This window comes from Pseudopipra pipra, chromosome 23 (genome assembly GCF_036250125.1).
Source record: "Pseudopipra pipra isolate bDixPip1 chromosome 23, bDixPip1.hap1, whole genome shotgun sequence".
NCBI classification, from domain to species: domain Eukaryota; kingdom Metazoa; phylum Chordata; class Aves; order Passeriformes; family Pipridae; genus Pseudopipra; species Pseudopipra pipra.
This window is the reverse complement of record NC_087571.1, coordinates 274,411-292,387: the sequence shown is the minus strand read 5'-3', so window position 1 is coordinate 292,387 and position 17,977 is coordinate 274,411. Positions and strand designations below refer to the sequence as shown.

The following is a 17,977-nucleotide window of genomic DNA, read 5'->3' as shown; positions in this document are numbered from 1 at the left end:
TAATTGATCTCTTGGGTTCTCTCAAGCCTTGGAGCAGAGCTGGTCTCTCCAGAGGGTGACTTAACCTTGCTAGACACTGTTGCCTCTGCCTCCCTTCCTGCCTCGGGTGACAGCCAGCTGAGGCTTGGGCAAACCACATCTCTGAATCTCTAACCTGTTTTCATCTTGTGTTTATCTTTAGCCTGTGGTGGGACCCTGAAGGGAGAGAGTGGCACCTTCACGACTCCCTATTACCCAGCACACTACCCCCCAGACACAGACTGTGTGTGGAACATTGAGGTGAGGTGGGCCCTCTCTGTCCCTTCATTAGGCTGTCCAATGACTCTGGTCGTGCAGACGCAGTCCAAGGGAGCTCGCAGCAGCTGCTGCTCAGAGGCTCTGAATCTGGCATGGCTGAGGGAGGTGTTCAGAGCTGGGGGCAAAGGCTGAAGAGGCAGTGAGAGGCCTGAACCCCACGTGACACTTATAGTAGCCCCCCGAAAAACTGTAGCTTCACACGAAAAGCATGAGAGTGGGAGCTTTGGGGCAGTCCAGTCACTGGCTGGTGACCAGAGGTCTGGCTTCCGCCCCCTCTGTGTGCCTGTTCCATCAGAGATCCTGCAACTGGGGTGGCTCATAGTGACTTTTATGAAGGTGTTTCTTTTCCTTCTGGAAAACTGACTTCTTCCTGTTTTCAGTTATCTTCTATCCTCTTCCCATGAAGCTTATTCCCTTTTCCTTGCTCCAGAAAACAGCATCCCCACTGACTCTGCTTGCTTTTGCAGGTTCCCTCTATAAAGAATGTGAAGGTGCGTTTCAACATGTTCTTTGTGCTGGAGCCCGGGATCCCCGTCAGCTCCTGCACCAAGGACTATGTGCAGATCAACAGCACAAGGTGGGTTGTCAGGTGCTCTCTGACCCATGGAGGGGCTTTGTTTAGTAACACAGAACTTTGTGCTTTCCTTAAACCTGCTGTGGGAAGTGTGCTGGTGCTCTTTAGGATGGGATGAGGCAGGAGGGTGCTGGGATTTACCCTGTGGTGAGAGGGGAACCCCAAGCTTGGGGATGAGACCCAGCCGCAGCTGAATCCCCCCAGATTCTGTCATGGCACATGGCTTATGTGAGGGAAGGCAGAAACTTCTGGGATGGGTTTGCTTGAATGAGCAAATCTCTGTTCTCAGGACAGTTCCGTTGTGTTCTGTGATGCATTTCCTGATGTATTGGCCATGTGCTGTTACACAGCATGATGGAACCTGGGCCAGACAACTTGGTACTGCACAGGGACATGATTAGTCTTGTTTTGCAAATGTTTTGGGCAAGGAAGCTGACCCTGCCTCAGAGAGAGTGTTCTGAGTAGCAGCACTTGCCTCTACAGTCCTGAGTTCCTGCAGTGCTGCTTGTGTACATGGTCACACCTGCCTGTGGTGGGATGGGATCCTGCACAAGTCCAGCATATCTGAGGTCAGACACATCACTGAGGCAGGCAGGGATGTGGAAAAACTTGTTCACAGTCGTTCTTAAGGTCACAAGCTGGTGTTTGCAACTGGCTCAAACCTACTGTGAGTGGCAGCAGAATTTGGACCCTGAGACCTGGCAGTTTGTGCTGGGATCAGACCTGCTCCCTGCTCTCCTGCCCCCTCAGCTCTGTGCCGATGGGACGTCAGGGATGGAAGGAAGTTTGCTACAGCACTTGACTCCCCTTTGCCCTGCAGGTACTGTGGGGAGCGCTCCCAGTTCGTAGTGGCCAGCAGCACCAACAAAATCCAGGTCCGGTTCCACTCAGACCAGTCCTATACAGACACGGGCTTCTCTGCAGAGTACCTGTCTTACGACTCCAGCGACCGTGAGTTGGAACCCTGGGGCTGGGGGAGAAACTGATTTCCCTGAGATCCAGAGCTGCTCCTCCTTGCTTCCCTAGCCTTTTCCAGGGGCATAGCAGCTTGTCTTATTTTACTGCAAACCTCATTGTGTCCCTGCTATGTTCTGCTGGAGGCAGGCACAGGGAGCACTGTGTGCTTTGGGGAGGTGATGTCGAGGGGACACCTGGAGGGCTCACGTGCGGTTTTACTCCCTTCTCCCTCCCAGCCTGCCCTGGCAAGTTCACCTGCAACACGGGTCGCTGCATCGACCGGAGCATGCGCTGTGACGGGTGGCTGGACTGTGTGGACGGCAGCGACGAGAGATCCTGCAGTAAGTCCATCCTTGGTTTCCCTTTGGCATGGCATGGCATGGGAAGGGTCATGATGCCCTGGGGTGGTGTTCTGGGGGTATTTGTTCTGGGCAGTGTGCCTCGGTGCTGCCTGGAACCAGCGCTGCCACTGTTCTCCAGACTGCAGTGAGAGGCACTCGATGTGGGATCTGTTTGGGATCCTTTCCCAGCCTAGGAGCTGTGAATTCCTGCTAATCCGGCCCTCTCCCAGTGGCATCTCTCTCCATTTCCAGTCCCAGTCAGCTGGGAATGTGTTTTTCTGTGTAATCCTCCTGGTTGTGGGTTTGACTGAGCTGGGTGTTGTGAAGGGACACCTTTTGTTACCCAACCGGGCAGGCTTTGCAGAGCACATCTGGAAAACCTGTGGGATACATGGAGTTGTGTCTTTGTGCAACAAGTTTTCCTCCTGAATTAGCAGAGCTGTCCTGTAGTTAGTGTTACTGTCCAGGGTCTGCGGTTCATTAGAGAGGATGGAATCCCCTAGATTGGGATCTGGTTCCCAGGGGAGTGGTAGTTTTCTGAGGAAGAGTGGCCCATGATCAGGGTTTCTCAGGTGCTTTCTTGCTGCTTGTAGCAAGTGCTTTGCTTCAGTTGTTGCCTGAGGCTGTCCTGCAGTGATGTCAGCTTCAGCCTCTGCTGCCTGAGACAGGACAGTTCCAAATGGTTTGGTTCTCCAGAAAAATGGAAATACTGTGCTGTAGCCCGAGTGCGTCGTGTATCTATGTACATGTGCACGGTCTCGAGCTGTTTGGTGGGTTCCCGAGTGTTTGCACACCCACTGGGAGAACTGCCATGGTGGATGGGTCGCTGGTGACTCCACAGGTGCCTTTGCAGGTCTCTCCCCTGATTTCTAGCATTGGAAGGGACTGCCCAGGGAGGTGATGGAGTCCCCATTCCTGGAGATGTTTAAGACATGGCTGAACATGGCACTCAGTGCTCTGGTCTGGGTGACAAGGTGGGGATCGGTCACAGGCTGGACTCGATGGTCTTGAAGCCCTAATGATTCTGTGATTCTCACTGCCCTTTTCCAGGCTGTACTGAGCAGCAGTTCAGGTGCCAGAATGGTTGGTGCAAGCCCAAGTTCTGGGTTTGTGACAACGTGAACGACTGTGGTGACAACAGTGACGAGCTGCAGTGCAGTGAGTGACTCGCTGAGGGCTGACGTAAAGGGGACTGGGAGTGTGGGGGCTTGTGGGATGGAGGGAAGCAAGTGCTGTGCTGGAAATGAGTGGGCAAGAAACCCAAAATAACAGCCAGGCACGGGGCATGGCAAGGACTCATCTGATGCAGCCTCCTTGAGCCCCGAGCGAGAGCTTGGAGGAAAGAAGGATGTGCAGAGGTGTAGGAAACGTGGGTTTTGGGGAAAGAAAGGACTGAGTAACTGGGGGGTGGTGTGCAGTTTGGAGAAGAAGAGATTGGAGACACAGGATGCTGGAGCTGCAGAGGCTTTACTTGGGGAAGGCAGTAGACACAACTGTGTGTCAGAGTGCTGCAGGATTCCTGCCCTGCCCTCAGGAGCTGCTCTCTGTCCCCAGGCTGTGCAGCCGACAGCTTCAAGTGTGACAACGGGAAGTGTGTCCCCAACGCACGGAAGTGTGACGGGAAGGATGACTGTGGGGACGGGAGCGACGAGGGCAGCTGCAGCACAGGTGAGGGTGGACTGTGGGGGCACCTCCCTCGGATGCAGCCTCTGATGGATTTCTTGGTGGTTGGGCATCCTGGCGTGTGTTTTCTCTCATGGGGTTGGCATGTCCTGGAGATGGTGGGGAAGAGGTGATGGGCTCCTGGGCGGTGTGACCTCCCGAGAACTGGGTCTGACCCCTGTCTCTCTGTCCTGCCTGCAGCAGGTCAGACAACAGTGCCCTGCAAGGAGTACACGTACAAGTGCCGCAGCGGGCACTGCATCAGCAAACAGAACCCTGAGTGCGACGGGGAGCAGGACTGCGAGGACAACTCTGACGAGGACAACTGCAGTGAGTGCCCTGGGAATGGGGGGAACACTGGATTCTAGGCCGGGCCTCTTAGAGAAACACCCCAGTGTGGCAGAGAGAGCCTCTGGGTATTTCTGTGCGGTGGCTTGATCTGGAAATACCAGGATGTATTCTATATCAGCCTGGGGAGTGTCTGCGTTGTTCAAGATGGGGAATACAGGAATATCTGCACATTTATGTATTTAGGAAGTAAATATTATAGCTAATGTAGCATCAGCCCTCCCTGACATGAGTAATGGGGCACTCGTGCTGTCAGATATCCCCAAGGAACAGAGGGGAGGTATGGAATCAGAACAGGAGTAACCAAGCACCCCTTTCCTTCCCCACCCCAGACTGCGGGACCCGCTCCTACGTCAGGAAGTCACGGATTGTCGGCGGGCAGAACTCGGACGTGGGAGAGTGGCCATGGCAGGTCAGCCTGCACGTCAAGGGCCAGGGCCACATCTGTGGGGCTTCGCTGGTCTCGGAGAGCTGGCTCGTGTCAGCAGCTCACTGCTTCCTGCCCCTGCAGGGCATCAGGTACAGGAGAGCCGGGTCCGTCCCTTTTCAGGCATTTCAATAGGAAACCACCAATTTTGAGAGGCATTTCTTGAGGAAACTGTTTAAGGCAGCGAGCTGTGAGATGGGGCCTCACCCTGTGTCTCGTGCCCTGTGCAGGTACTCGGACCCCAGCCTGTGGACAGCCTACCTGGGCCTGACCGACCAAGGCGACCTCAGCGGCCCCAACGTGCAGACACGGAAGATCAAGCGCGTCATCTCCCACCCCTTCTTCAACGACTACACCTACGACTACGACATTGCCGTGCTGGAGCTGCAGAGCCCCGTCACCTTCTCGGCCGTCGTCCAGCCCATCTGCCTGCCCGATGCCACCCACAACTTCCCCGTGGGCAAGGACCTGTGGGTGACTGGCTGGGGAGCGACCGCGGAAGGAGGTGAGCGCTGGTGTGGGAATTTGGGACTGCACTTACGTATTTTATATAGTTTTCCCAGAGAAACTGTGGCTGCCCAATCCCTGGAAGTGTCCAAGGCCAGGTTGGACAGGGGTTGCAGCAACCTGGGCTAGTGGAAGGAGTCCCTGCCCATGGCAGGGGGTGGAACAAGATGAGCTTTAATCCCTTCCAGACCATTCTGTGATTCTATGATTTTTGTGTTTCTTGAGGGTAGAAAAGTGGGAGCTGCTTCAAAATATGTATTTTACTTACCCTCACAGGCACTGGAGCCTCCATCCTGCAGAAGGCAGAGATCAGGCTCATCAACCAGACTGTGTGTAACCAGCTCCTGACGGACCAGCTGACGCCACGTATGATGTGTGTGGGGATCCTGACTGGGGGTGTGGACGCCTGCCAGGTAGGGCAGCACTTGGAGTTAGTGCTCTTTGCTATTTATTCGTTAGGGAGGCAGGCCATCTGCACTTATATTTACACTTTTAACCTACAACAAATGTATGTGAATCCTCCTGGATTCAGACAACGGACAGATTGGAATGGGTGCCAGCAGCAACTTGTGTCGACACATGACTTAGTCTCAAAAAGTGCAGGACTTACACTCAAAAACATCTGACCAAGTAGGAGATACAACCCCATCCAGCTTCTGGCTGTTCGTTATTCTTAGTTAGCAAGACAGACTGCTTGATTTTATAGCTGTGTTCTGGCCCTGTAACTCTTATTGCCAGACTTAAATATTTGTTTCAGGGAACGGCCAAAAAATTGTGCTGAGTTAGAATTGTTTTTGAGATGTGGAGTTTTACTGACTGATTATTTTTTGCTCAGTTTTGACTTCAACACTTTGTATTAGGACGCTGTAGGGGGTTGGTGCTCATGCTCCTGTGTGTTTGTGTGCAGGGAGACTCCGGGGGCCCCCTGGTCAGTGTGGAGCCCAGCAGTCGGATGTTCCTGGCCGGAGTGGTGAGCTGGGGGGATGGCTGTGCCCAGAGGAACAAGCCTGGAGTGTACAGCCGGCTCACCAGCCTGCGAGACTGGATCCAGCAGCACACAGGCCTCTAGGGATGGATGGATTCCTGCCTGAACACCTCTTGGACAGTGCTGGCTGGAGACACTTGGCACTGCCAGCTATGCACAGCCTCTACTGTGAACTTCAACCCTCCCTCTACCTCGCTGCGAGCGCCTGGGACTCCCTGTGCACCAGAGCTGATGGTTTGGTTCAGTCTTTAGTGTTCCCAACTTAGAAATTCATGTTTGGAGAAGTTTTTCCCCTGGTGGGTAAGCTAGTGCAGCTCCCATGAATGAGCCATCATTCAAGATTACTTATAATAATAAACTTAAGAAATAAAAAAAAAATAATTAAATTTAAAAAAAAGAAAAAAGAGACAAACACCTTTTGTTTAGAGGCAAACTTTATTGGACAGGTTCAAAAACATGCTTTCAGAATATATTCTAAGTCCTGCATTTGTTTTCAAATGGCCATCCACATGTGGTGTTCAGTTGTGAGGGGTGGAGAAGGGAGGTCTTACCATCGTTTTAGGGGGGTCCCCTTCTTGTCCCATGCTGTGGTCTTCTCCTTCTGTCCTCTGTCCAACTCAGCTTCTGGCCTGGCTGAGTCCAGGGCTGGAGGCCAGAAAGAGAGAACCCATCACTCACCCTGAGGGAAGCCATGGGAAGAGCTACTTGCACAGATGGAGACCCCAGGGCCATTGGCATCCCCACACTGTGCCTTAACTCCACTCTGGGCTGAGCTGATACAGCTTCTGCTGAGCTCCAGGTACCTGAAGCGATGGTGGAGAGCACAAAGGCTGCACTGAATCCGTCCTGGAGTGCTCCCTGCAAGGACAACATGGGTCAGCTGTGCCCACACCAGCCTTACACTCATCCTACTTTTGTAAAGAAAAATGTGACTTGTGAATGTGCTAATTTCCTTCCTCTCTCCTGTGTAGCCTGTTCCTTGCTCCAGCAGAGCCCACTCCAGTTGAGTTGAGTTAGTACCTTCCTTACCTGTAAATACATTGTTTTGTAAAACTCTCTGAAGTGAGATGCTCCAATAAACTGGGATATTTTCTAGTACTGTGCCTGTGTGGTTCTTCCTGAGCTTCTGTGCAAATGTTCCTGAGTCAGAAACCAGCAGCACAGACCCCCAGTGCTAAGAGGAAGTGGAGCTGCTCCACATAAAACACTGGAATACTGCACCCCTGTGCACAGCAGCTCCACTGTGGTGAAGAAGAGTCTAGGGAGAAATCCTCACAAAAACCAGCTGTAAGAGCTCACAGGAGAATGGTCTGTGCCCCAGCCCTCTCTGCAGAGAAACAGAGGTAAGGAACATTTTTATATCTGTGCTTACATGATGCTGCAGCAACATAAAAGAAGCATCTACTGTGGTCACTGTTGCCCAGGGAGCAGCCGTTTGCAGCACTGAGCTGTCACAGCCAATAAGGCACAGATGGTTTAATTCCAATGTCCCAGTTTGTAGGTAGCTCTGCCAGACAAGCCCCACAAAAAGCTTCCCTAAATTTGAGGTATTATGGATGATGATCCCCAGAAGTGGCCTGGGATAACAGGGTGCCATAGGAGTAAAGAGCCCCTGGCACCTGCACCCGGGGGAACTGCAGTGGGATGTTCCATCACCTGCTGAGGACAAGATCTGGTGTCTACTCACTCTCTGTTGTGCCCACACATGGTCTGGGGATCCTGCCACATCCAGAAGGATTGCTGAGCCAAGCAAGGGTGCAGGAGATGCTTTCCCAGACAGAAGTGTGAATCCTGTGCAACCGAATCTGAAAGAGAAGTGTGTTCAGACAGGTTTTGCTTTACCAAGAGCAGTGTCACTCACCACAGATCCTCTTTCCTCCCCAACAGCCCCATTCCAGGCTGGCACTGAGCACATGGGGGCTCTGAGGAAGCCAGGGGGGGCTCTGAGGGGCTGGCTCAGCCCTGCAGCCTTTCCTTGCCCTGTGTGTGCTGGAGTGCACAGACCAGCAGAGCTCCTCGGATCTCATATCACCTGCCCTGAATTACTGGGGTCGGGGGGAGATTTCCTAAATGCCTTTTTGGCTCAGGCATCAAATTCATCCTTGTTTTTGGCAGTGTATTTCCTTTAAGCCCCAAACACACACAAAACTGAGATTCAATTCCCTGGGAAGAGCACACTGGCTTCTTCAAGCAACCTCTCAGTGAACTTGGGGTGAAGAGCTCCTTCCTCCCACTGCTGTGGGCTCACAGTTTCAACACAACTCGAGGGGACAATTTCAAGCCTTGTGTAAGATCACTTGATGCAGAAGCAGAGACAAAAAACCCACTGTTTTTGTTCTTGTCATCATAATATTTCTACTGTGCAGAGGAAGAGCCTGTTGTCCCACATCATCCTCAGTCCTACACCTGCAAGGAAAGGGCTCAGGCTTCCACAGCATTTCCCTCTGGCCAAGTACAAAGGTATGATCTGGCTATCCCTCCCTTCACAGCTCTTTGTGCTCATGGAAAAGGGCAACAAGGATGGACATGGATAAAAATATTCTTACAACCAAAGCACAAATAAAGCAGCAAGCGCCATGCCTGACTCTTCTGTGTTTGATTTCAGAGCAGCAGCTGCCCCTCACTCACCCCACATTTCTCCCTCCATCCTCAGGCTCCACGGTGCAGGAATGGCTGCACCTGTACAGCATCACACTGGAAAGGAAGAGGTAACCGTGAAACCTCACTGCTTCCTTCTGGGAGGCACCTTAGAGACAGAGATACCTGCAGGCTCTGGAGGAGAGGCTGACCTGACTGCTCCCCTGCACAGATCCTGCTGCTCCCCAGCCTCACGGAACAGACAATTTCCCCTCACACATCCCAGAAAAGAGAGAAACATCCCACCAACTGGCCACCAAAGGTACACCTTGCCCCCAGGCCATCAGTACAGCAGGACTATGTGAAAGCTCAGTTCCTGCTCCAACAAGAACCAGTCCTTCATAAGGATTACAAATAAATAAATAAATAAATAATGCAAGAAATACAGAAACCCCCAGGTCCCTGAGCTCCAGCCCCACTAGATGTCCCTCTCGGCCCAGGGAAGGGCTCCTGAAGCAGCATCACGAGGAAGGAGGTCCAGGGAAGCGGGAAGGAACAGGCTGCAAGTTCCAGATCCCTCTCCCGAAGTCCAGAGAGGAGGGGGCCAGGAGGAGAAAGAAAGAATGAGCGGGCAGGAAAGGGAAACAAGCGTAGGCAGGATGGAGAACTGAGCCAGGCAGCTCAGAGCAGCTGGCCTTGCCTGCAAGGTGCCCAAGTGAGGACTCTGGGGGGAACAGCAGTTCTGAATCAGTTTGGAAAGTCCCATCCCTCAGTTAAAGGTCCAAGAGTTCACTGGAAGTCACCAGCTCGAGTTTCATTCTTGCAAACAGCAGCTCGCAGGCTCTTCCCCCTCTCTCTCAGCACTCAGAGGCATCAGAGAAAACTCTTTCACTTGTTTCATGTTAAAAGAGCCCTCTTGTCAGACCCCAGAAACTGCATTTCAGGTTGATGCAGCACACTTCTGACATCACAGGATTTCAGGAATGCAAACACAAACCAGTCCCAGTTTGTGCTCAGAGCTGGTAGGGGCAAAACACCGCTGAACAGGGGATACAAACTCAAGAGTCACATCACATGGTGGCAATGACCAGGAGTTTGTGTAATCCAGCAGTGGCTCAGGCTTGTCCCCAGGCACACAAAATACAAGGGGCTGGCATTTGTGTCTCACTGCACTGGTCATCTTAGAAACTGTGAGAAAAGTGAAGAGATCAGGGAACCCAACACACGCACTGAGGGCAATCTCTCACTCTGGGAAGCCAACACAGTCAACAGGGTCAGGAAACAGGGAGCAGAGAGGGTTTTGTGCTGCTGGGAGTTATTGGGATACCAGGGGCGGTAGGGGGGGGGGGGGGGAAGGGGGGGAGGAAAAGGTGCATCCTCTGGAAGTGAACCCAGGCAAGGCTGCCCAGAAGTCAGCTCCCCAGTGGGACTTAAAGTAGACAAGCCCCCAGGAAGGCATGCCAGATCTCTGAATTTACAGCTGATGAACCAAAGGAAGAAATCCCAAACATTGCTTGGAGAACCTTTCACACCCCCTGGCTGCCCCCATGGAATGGCAGCAAAAGGATCAGGCTGGGGCTCTGCTTCTGCACCCTGAGCCCCACATCCCTTCTCTTTTGGATACCACAGGCTACTCCAGGCACCTCTACACCCACAGCGGTCTTGGGTGCTTAAAAAGTCCTTTTGGCATCAAGGATTGTCTCCTCTTCTGCCAGTCCCCACTTCTCTGCCCCCTGCCCCTGCTGGCCCCAGGCATCGATGCTCCCTGTGAGTCTCTGGCTCCTGCACTCACTCTTGGCCCTTCCACCAGCAGATCTCCTTTGTGCTCACAAAACCAGCCCCCACTACCATCCTGAATCACATCTTTCCTCACATTCATTACACCAGGTGTTGTTCACTCCTGCAGCTGAGCATGGCAAGGTTTAGACCTCACTTCATGATCCAACACATGCACGGCCAAGCCAGTGGGGCTGGAGAGCCTGAATGTTGCCTGAGAAGTGCTAAAGAGGGGAGGAAAAACCCTCTACAGTCATTTTGGGACTTGTCTTATCTGGGAGACAACAGCCTTTCACACAGACACCTGTGCCTGTTGACCAGTTCAGCACCAGTTCCCACCAGTAACAGCCTGTCCCCTACTACTCATGAGCTCTGAAGAAATCAAGTACATAAAAACCCCATCTGTACAGTATCCAACATCTCTCACAAACCAGCAGGCTCAGGTTCTCTCTTCCTTCCTCCAAACCATTTTAGGCCTTGCAAGTGAGAAAGCAGCAAGTTATCTTTGCCCTTTAAATCACCACGGGTATTTCTGCTCTCCAGCCCCATCTGTGCCAGCGAGGAGAATCACTTCACATGCCACTGTCTGCTGCTGTTTTGTTTCCCACACGTATTCCCCAACTTGCTACTGGGGAGATGAGCAGGGGAGAAAGAGTTAAAACCAGCACAGCAGCCAGGCCTGTAAGTGGATTGTCTCCGTCATATCCTTCAACAGCAATGATCTCAATCCACCAGGCAGATTCTGCCTCTCAGTTACTCCAACTCTTGTCAGGGCTGAAGGCTCACTAAATGCTGAATGCCTCAGCCCTGCTTGGTTTCTCTGCTCAGTGACTCCAGTCTAGGTTGTGCTGCTAAACTGGGGCTCCACAGCCTGTGAGGGCAGTTCACCTCAGATCCTGGAGTCACTGGGTGAACCAGCTCCCATGTCCTGAGTGCTACAGCATCAACCAGAGAGCGAGAGGGAAACACCTTTTCTCCCCTCCAGCCCTCAGGGGCCATCAAGTGACACTATTTACAGACGTGGCAGCTGCCAGAGTTCCTGGAAAGCACCTGATCCAACACATGCCAGCAACTGTGTGGTGCAGTTGAGAGACATCTCAGGAGAAATCCAGGGCTGAGAGAGCCAAGTGGGGGCTGAGGGGTGCTGGATGGAGACTCTGGCCAGGTTTGGGAGCACAGACTTTGACAGAAAGGCTGTAGTAGAAGTGCTCCAGGGGAGCAGGTTCCCAGCAGCTTCCACTGGACACAGAAAAGACAAACAAACCACTTGCCTGCTAAAGCAGAGCTTGCGCCTAATCCAGCACTTTCCCAGGGCTCACAGTGGGGGACAAAAGGGACAGCAACTTCTATAAGTCAGCAGCACTGTCACCCCCAGGGAACATGAGATGCTTGGGCTGAGCCAGCTCTTCCCATCACCTCACTTCTCTCCAGCTGTCAGATGGTTCAGCTGTGCCAGGAGAGCAGCTCTGGCTTTCTCCTGAGAGATGGGAGTCCCTTACTGCACACCAGTGACCCCAAGATCAGGAATGTTCAGGAAATGCCCATTTTTAAATAGACAAAGCTGGTCTCAGCTCCATGTACAACCTAACAGGGGGGTTCTTCCACACAAATAGCAAAGGAGTTTTCCCCTGACCTTCCTCACAACTGCTGAAGAGAAGCCCAGGGAAGACACTCTGGGACATAATGGTGAACTGTAGGTGAGCTGTTTCATTACCAGGTGTAGTGGGTTGACCTGGCCAGCTACCAGGTACCCACTAAAGCTGCTCTCTCACCCTCCCTCTGCAACTGGACAGAGGAGAGAGAGGAAAAAAAAAAACCAGCTAAGAATTCATGAGTAGAGGTAAGAGCTGGGAGAGGTCACTTACTGATCACCTTCACGGGCAAAACAGACTCAAAGTGAGGATAGTACTTATATTTACTACTAACAGGATAAGAGCCAAAGAGCGAGAAAAAAACCAGTCTTGAAAACAGCTTCCCCCCACCCCTCCTTCCTTCCATGTTCTCCCTCCTCCCCCCCAGCAGTGCAGGGGGACGGGAATGGGAGTCACAGTCAGTTGTTTCTGCTGCTGCTCAGGGAGAGGAGTTGGAGTCCTTCCCCTGCTCCCGTGGGCAGACAGTCCTCCATGGACCTCTCAGTGTGAGTCCATCCCTCAGGCAGCAGCTCTTCCCAACCTGCTGTCCCGTGGGTCACTCTTCCGTGGGGTCAGTCCTTCAGGAAGGAGCTGTACTGGCGTGGGTCCCCCACAGGGGCCACGAGTCCTGCCTGGGAAAACCCTGCTCCGGGGCCTGGGCTTCCCTCTCCACGGGCTGCAGGTCCCTGCCAGGACCCTGCTCCATCCTGGGCCTGCCACGGGGTCACAGCCCTCTTCCTGCATCCCCCTGCTCCAGCGTGGGCTCCCCCATGGGCACAGGGGCACAGCTGCCCCCCCCTGCTCTGCCCCACGGGCTGCAGGGACCTGGAGCACCTCCTGCCCCTCCTTCTGCACTGCCCTTGGGGTCTGCAGTGCTGTTCCCATGTTCTAACTCTGCTCTTCCCTGGCTGGAATTCTTTCTGTGCAACACTCTTCTGTTCCTAAATGTGTTATCCCAGAGGTGTTACTGCCGCTCCTGACTGGCTTGGCCTTGGCCAGAGGCAGGAATTCCATCCTGGAGCCGGCTGGCATTGGCTCCACGGGACAGGGGAAGCTTCTGGCAGCTTCTAACAGAAGCCACCCCTGTAGCCCCCCCGCTACCACCCAGCCACAGAAACCCACTACACCAGGAGTATTTTAGTGCTGCTAAGAACTGCAGAGTTGACAAATTGGGACCCTCCTCTGGAATTCTCTTTCCAGCACATGCCAATGATGCAAGGTCTCACCTCAGCAGAGATCTCCAGTGATCCTCATGGCAGCCCAGACTTTGTGCAAGCACAGCTGGGTGCACACACAGCACACAGAGAAGGGAAGTAGCAGGAGAAAAAGAAAGACTGTGTGACATGAAGGGTGGACAGGCAGCACCTTCCAGCAGGAAATACCCAAGGCAGAAACAGCCTCCTGGTCTAGAGCTCACTGGCACAGGTAAGGTCTTTCACATCTCCTGCACTTGCAGCTTCAGGAATACACAGAGCTTCCAAAGGGGAACGGCGAGGAGGGTTGCCTTGGAGACTGCAGTAACACCGTGCTGTTAGATGACTGGTCTCACACCACAGCAGGCACTTGCCAGAAGGGTGATCTCAGCCCTGTGTGCTGCATTATCAGACATTCCTGGAGGGAAGAGCGAAGCTGTACAGGGATGGGGTGAATCAGGGTGCAGAGCTTGGTTCTGTATCTTACCCTTAGTCATGCTCTTTGCCCCCCCAGCACAGCCAGTGCTGTCAGAGCACAAAAACCCCTTCTCCCCAAGGAAGCAGTAGTTCCTCCCTTGGCACACGGAGGTTGGCAGGACTGGTGTGTGGCACGGGCCTGTGAGGAAGCACTAACTAACTCCCCTCCATCTCCCTGGCAGAGGTGCAAGTGCAGCATCATCCCCTGTTCCTACTCAATCCTTATTCCCTACCCTGGTTTGAAGAGCCCACTGCTCATTTCAGATAAACCACAAACCAGCTTCCCAAGCAATCTAACCAAAAGACAGAGCTTCCCATCCCATGATGTATCATCCTACCACAGACCTCTTAACCACTACCGGCTTTCCATCCTGCCCTAAATATTTCTGGAATTCTCAGTGGTGGACATTGGATTTGCTTCTAGTTTTGTCCCTTGTATGGCCATGCTTTGGAATTTATTTCTCCCTTCTTGTGCGGGCTCCCGTTTGAGAGTGAATCCACGGTCTGGTCCCACTCATCATTCATGGAAAAGGGCTTTATCCCGTCATGCCTGATCTGTTTCACAGACGATATTTTAAGAATTACTTCAGCATTACAGTCAAGCTACTGGTTGCACAGCATTGACAGCACAGGCAGCATAACAGAAAGCAATGCATGGGAAAATCCTCAGCTTGTTAAGAAAAAAAGTCAAGCTTCTTGACTAAGTACTAGGCACAAGCAAAGCCTAGAATAAAACCAGCAATTGCCACGTCTGCAGTTGGCCATGTAGTTCCATATTTCAGGGGTAATCTTTCCAGTTTCCACCAGTTGCAGGTACATTTATATTCTATAGACTAAAACTTTCCACTAACCTGTAACTCCTAGAAGGACCTCACTACCTACACTGTCTGTGCTTTTCAGTGCTTGTCAGCCTTCAAGTGACACCATGACAGCTTTGTTTCAATCATTTCTATTCAGGACCTGCATCAAAGTGACCCAGAAAGAGTTACTGGTACTCAAGTACTTCATTTGATCGGCATTAACTCACTGTAACTTTTTGCTGACCACTCTTTCAATTCAAGGCTGAAATCAAAGAGGGGAACAGATCAGGTGGAGGTTTAGGAAAGCATCTCTCATGGTGAGCAATCTGCCAGGCTCCTGAGGGAAACGATGAAAACCCTGGCCTTGAGTCATTGAAAACTGGAACCAGTACAGGAAAATCTAGTGGAGAGAACAAGCCTTCCCCCACAGGGGGAAAATGGAGAATTGGAAAGATCTGAGGTCATCCCATCTCCAGTTTTTGCTGTTCCAGAAGTTTGGAGAGGCGATGGTTCACACAGCACAGGTAAGGCAGATAATATACAGTTGCTACCAAACCTGCCAGAGTGAGTCAACCCCACCAACACACTTCACACAATAGCATTTGGGCTGCTGGGGCTGCACTCAGGTGAGGAGCAGCTTCTGAGAAGTGTGAGCATCTGCAGGAAAACCCATAGCCTGTGCAATAGCCAGGACAGCAGCAGGCACCTTGGTGGCCTTTAGCCTTGGCTAGTTAAATCTCCAAGCTCAAATACTTCAGACAGAAGTTATTTGACAAGGAATTCACATAGTGTAAGTGTGAGGTTTATATGTTTTCAGGCAAGTTCATACAGTTATTCATTAAGTCTGAAACCTCAGGAAAACTAATAGTCAAGAAACAGCCCCAGTACCTCTGCACTGCTGGTTTGGATGTTGTTTAAGAGCCACATGCTTGAGAAACAGCCTTACCTGAGCTGGGGTGAGGAAGAAAAGCCAGGAAAAGCTCATTCCTTGATTAATATCAGCCTCTGGTGCTTTCCTTAGGAGACAACTGCTGCTGGTGCCTGTAAGACTCTGGACCAGACAGATCATTAGTTTCCTGGCAAATCCCAGCACGCACAAGATAACTGGAACACACGGCTTGTCCATCAGAGACCTGCCCTGGCTGCTGTCTCCAACACAGAGAAAAACCAACCCTCTGAGCCTGCCTGGATCTCTGGAAGGCAGCAACTGCCCGTGCAAGGACACCTGCCCTTGACAGAGACTTGAAAGATGAGCCGAGAGGTCTGTTACTGTTGTCATTGCAGCAGAGAACCAGCCTGGCTGTTAAAACAAGGTATTTGCACCATGAAGAATTCTGATTGCAAGATGATTTTCAGCCTCAGTAAATAAACAGACTTAGGGCTGTTTGAACAGTCACATACAACAGCCCTGGGCAAGCACAAGGAGGAAGAGAGGAGTGGTCTGAGCTGGGAACAGATGGAGGACATCAAGTGAAACTTAAAACACTTCCCATCAGAAATTAAGTTTTTTCCTTCTCAAACATAACACCTCACCCCAATCCTTCAAACACGGCTCTCACTCACCCTTCTACCCACATCTCCATGCCAGAAATCCAAGACTTTACCGTGACTTTTACACCACTCAATCCAACGTGCTGCACACAAGTTCACTCCAGTTACACTCCACCTGTTAAAACAACAGTACACAGTAAAATTATAGTTATGACTTCTGCTATTGTTAAGATTTTGTGCATTTTTGTGATTTTTTGTTGTTTGTTTTTTTTTTTTTTAAATTATTTTTTGCTTTTTAATGGGATTGATAGGACTGGAAAGCCTGCAGCCTGGTTTAGTCACCAAATTAAATCTCCTTTGAAACCAGAGTCATTTGGATCCACTTCAGTTTCTTCTGTTACCAGAGGTGCTTTAGAGGGGCCGCATCTTCCAGAGCACAACTACAGTGAAGGAGCAGAGATGTTGGTACATTTTAGATTCATTCCTTCAGCCAAACTGCAATCACCTGCTGTACCAAAACCAGGAGAAATTAAGGGTTAAAGCACCAACCTGTGAGAAAGCAGCTAAAAAGTTGCAATAAAGGAAAGAACCAGCCGACAGATCCTGAAACACCTCTGGACAGTGGAAATATGGACAATGCAATGGGCTGGATATTCCCTAGCAGTCATGGGATGAGAGGAAAAGGAAAATTTCAGCTGCCTACCAAGGACTGCTCCCAGGAGGAAGGTTCGGATGAAACTCCTCTTCCAGGGAAGGGACAGAATGTTCTCCCTGCAACCAGCTTATCACCCCAGTACGGCAGGAATATAGGAACAGCCCTGCCACGGCCAAGAGCGTGGAGGAGATGAACTCATTCCCTCCCCATGTGCTTGTTCCTGTAGATCAACCACTGGGAACACTGATCCCATGCTTCGGCCATGCCTGTGGGGCTGCTGGGCTCATTGCCCTGAAAAGATGACAAGCAAGGAAAGGTAAATTTATAGCCAAGAGTGGCAAGGTTTCCAGCTCCACACAGCACCTAGGATGTGTGCAGCAAGACTCCCACTCCAAGGAAAGCTGGGACAGAGCAGTGTGACCTGACAGCACCTAGGCTAGGGCAGCAATGAGAGCTCAGCAAGCTGGAAGAGCTTGTCCAACCATACCTTACACCAAAAAACATGAGTTAGATACAGTAGGGGATAAGTCTATACAGGATCCAAATAGACAAGAGGCAGTTTCCATGCCAGCCTGCTGCTGCCTTGTAGAATATCCTCAGGTGATCCTCTCAGCCCTTCCGTTTCCTTCTCCAAGGTAGAACAATGCTCCAGAACCACCTTTGTAACGAGAAAGCACACAAGACAGGCTGATACAGCAGGTGACCTCATACAGACACACAGAAGGCTTCACCCCAGCAAGAATGTTCCATAGGGATGATGTTCCTCACCTGGGGTCACAGCACAGAGCTGGCAGGAGCTCCCAGGAGCCTGAAGAGTTCATCCCTCTCCAGTTTCTGCATTTCACCCAAAACAAACACAGTTCACACTGGGAAGGGCTGCCACGGCTGCTCATCCTTCCCTCACCCAGAATGGGTTCAGGGATTGGTGAAAGGAAAGCTGAGCACATGTCCTGGTCCAGAGGAAGTTCACGTTTGGATTTGGAACTGGATTGCCACAAACCTCAGGGAAGATGCAGCCTGCACCATGTTTGTACACGTGCTGTGCCTGTGGCTGAGCCAACTCCAAGTCCTGGGGCTGCATTATCCCAGTGCCAAGGCAGCACTCAAGCTCCCACCTCTTAGCTGAGTTCAGAACCACGTGAGTAATGAGAAGACACACAAGACATGACTGCTATAGCAGGTGACCTCATACAAACATGGAGAAGGCTTCACCCCAGCAAGAATGTTCCACAGAGATGGTGTTCCTCACCTGAGGACACAGCAGGGTCAGTTCACAGAT

At 51.7% G+C, this 17,977-nt stretch overlaps 1 protein-coding gene and 1 long non-coding RNA gene across 9 annotated transcripts in view; one reads left to right on the top strand and one right to left on the bottom strand.

Moving 5' to 3' along the window:
• The window catches only part of ST14 (ST14 transmembrane serine protease matriptase), a 21,392-nt gene extending 14,199 nt beyond the window's left edge, over positions 1-7,193 (top strand). For 5 of the 6 annotated variants that reach the window (XM_064634715.1, XM_064634718.1, XM_064634713.1 and 2 more), the window contains 11 exons: positions 182-279; positions 765-874; positions 1,692-1,822; positions 2,065-2,169; positions 3,220-3,327; positions 3,724-3,837; positions 4,033-4,161; positions 4,512-4,698; positions 4,837-5,111; positions 5,390-5,526; positions 6,021-7,193. In XM_064634715.1, the coding sequence (XP_064490785.1) occupies positions 182-279; positions 765-874; positions 1,692-1,822; positions 2,065-2,169; positions 3,220-3,327; positions 3,724-3,837; positions 4,033-4,161; positions 4,512-4,698; positions 4,837-5,111; positions 5,390-5,526; positions 6,021-6,182 (1,556 nt within the window). In that variant the 3' untranslated portion in view covers positions 6,183-7,193. The remainder of the gene's footprint in view (positions 1-181; positions 280-764; positions 875-1,691; positions 1,823-2,064; positions 2,170-3,219; positions 3,328-3,723; positions 3,838-4,032; positions 4,162-4,511; positions 4,699-4,836; positions 5,112-5,389; positions 5,527-6,020) is intronic. The other variant, XM_064634714.1, reaches the window with a different exon arrangement.
• LOC135402034 (uncharacterized) lies at positions 6,515-17,977 on the bottom strand. Of its 3 annotated transcripts, none has more exons than XR_010425015.1 (3): positions 13,309-17,977; positions 7,786-8,792; positions 6,515-7,425 (listed from the first exon to the last, which is right to left on the bottom strand). It is a non-coding gene; the product is annotated as an uncharacterized LOC135402034 (long non-coding RNA). The 3 variants fall into 3 exon arrangements; XR_010425014.1 differs by having other exon boundaries at positions 6,515-7,903; positions 8,727-8,792; XR_010425013.1 differs by having other exon boundaries at positions 6,515-8,792.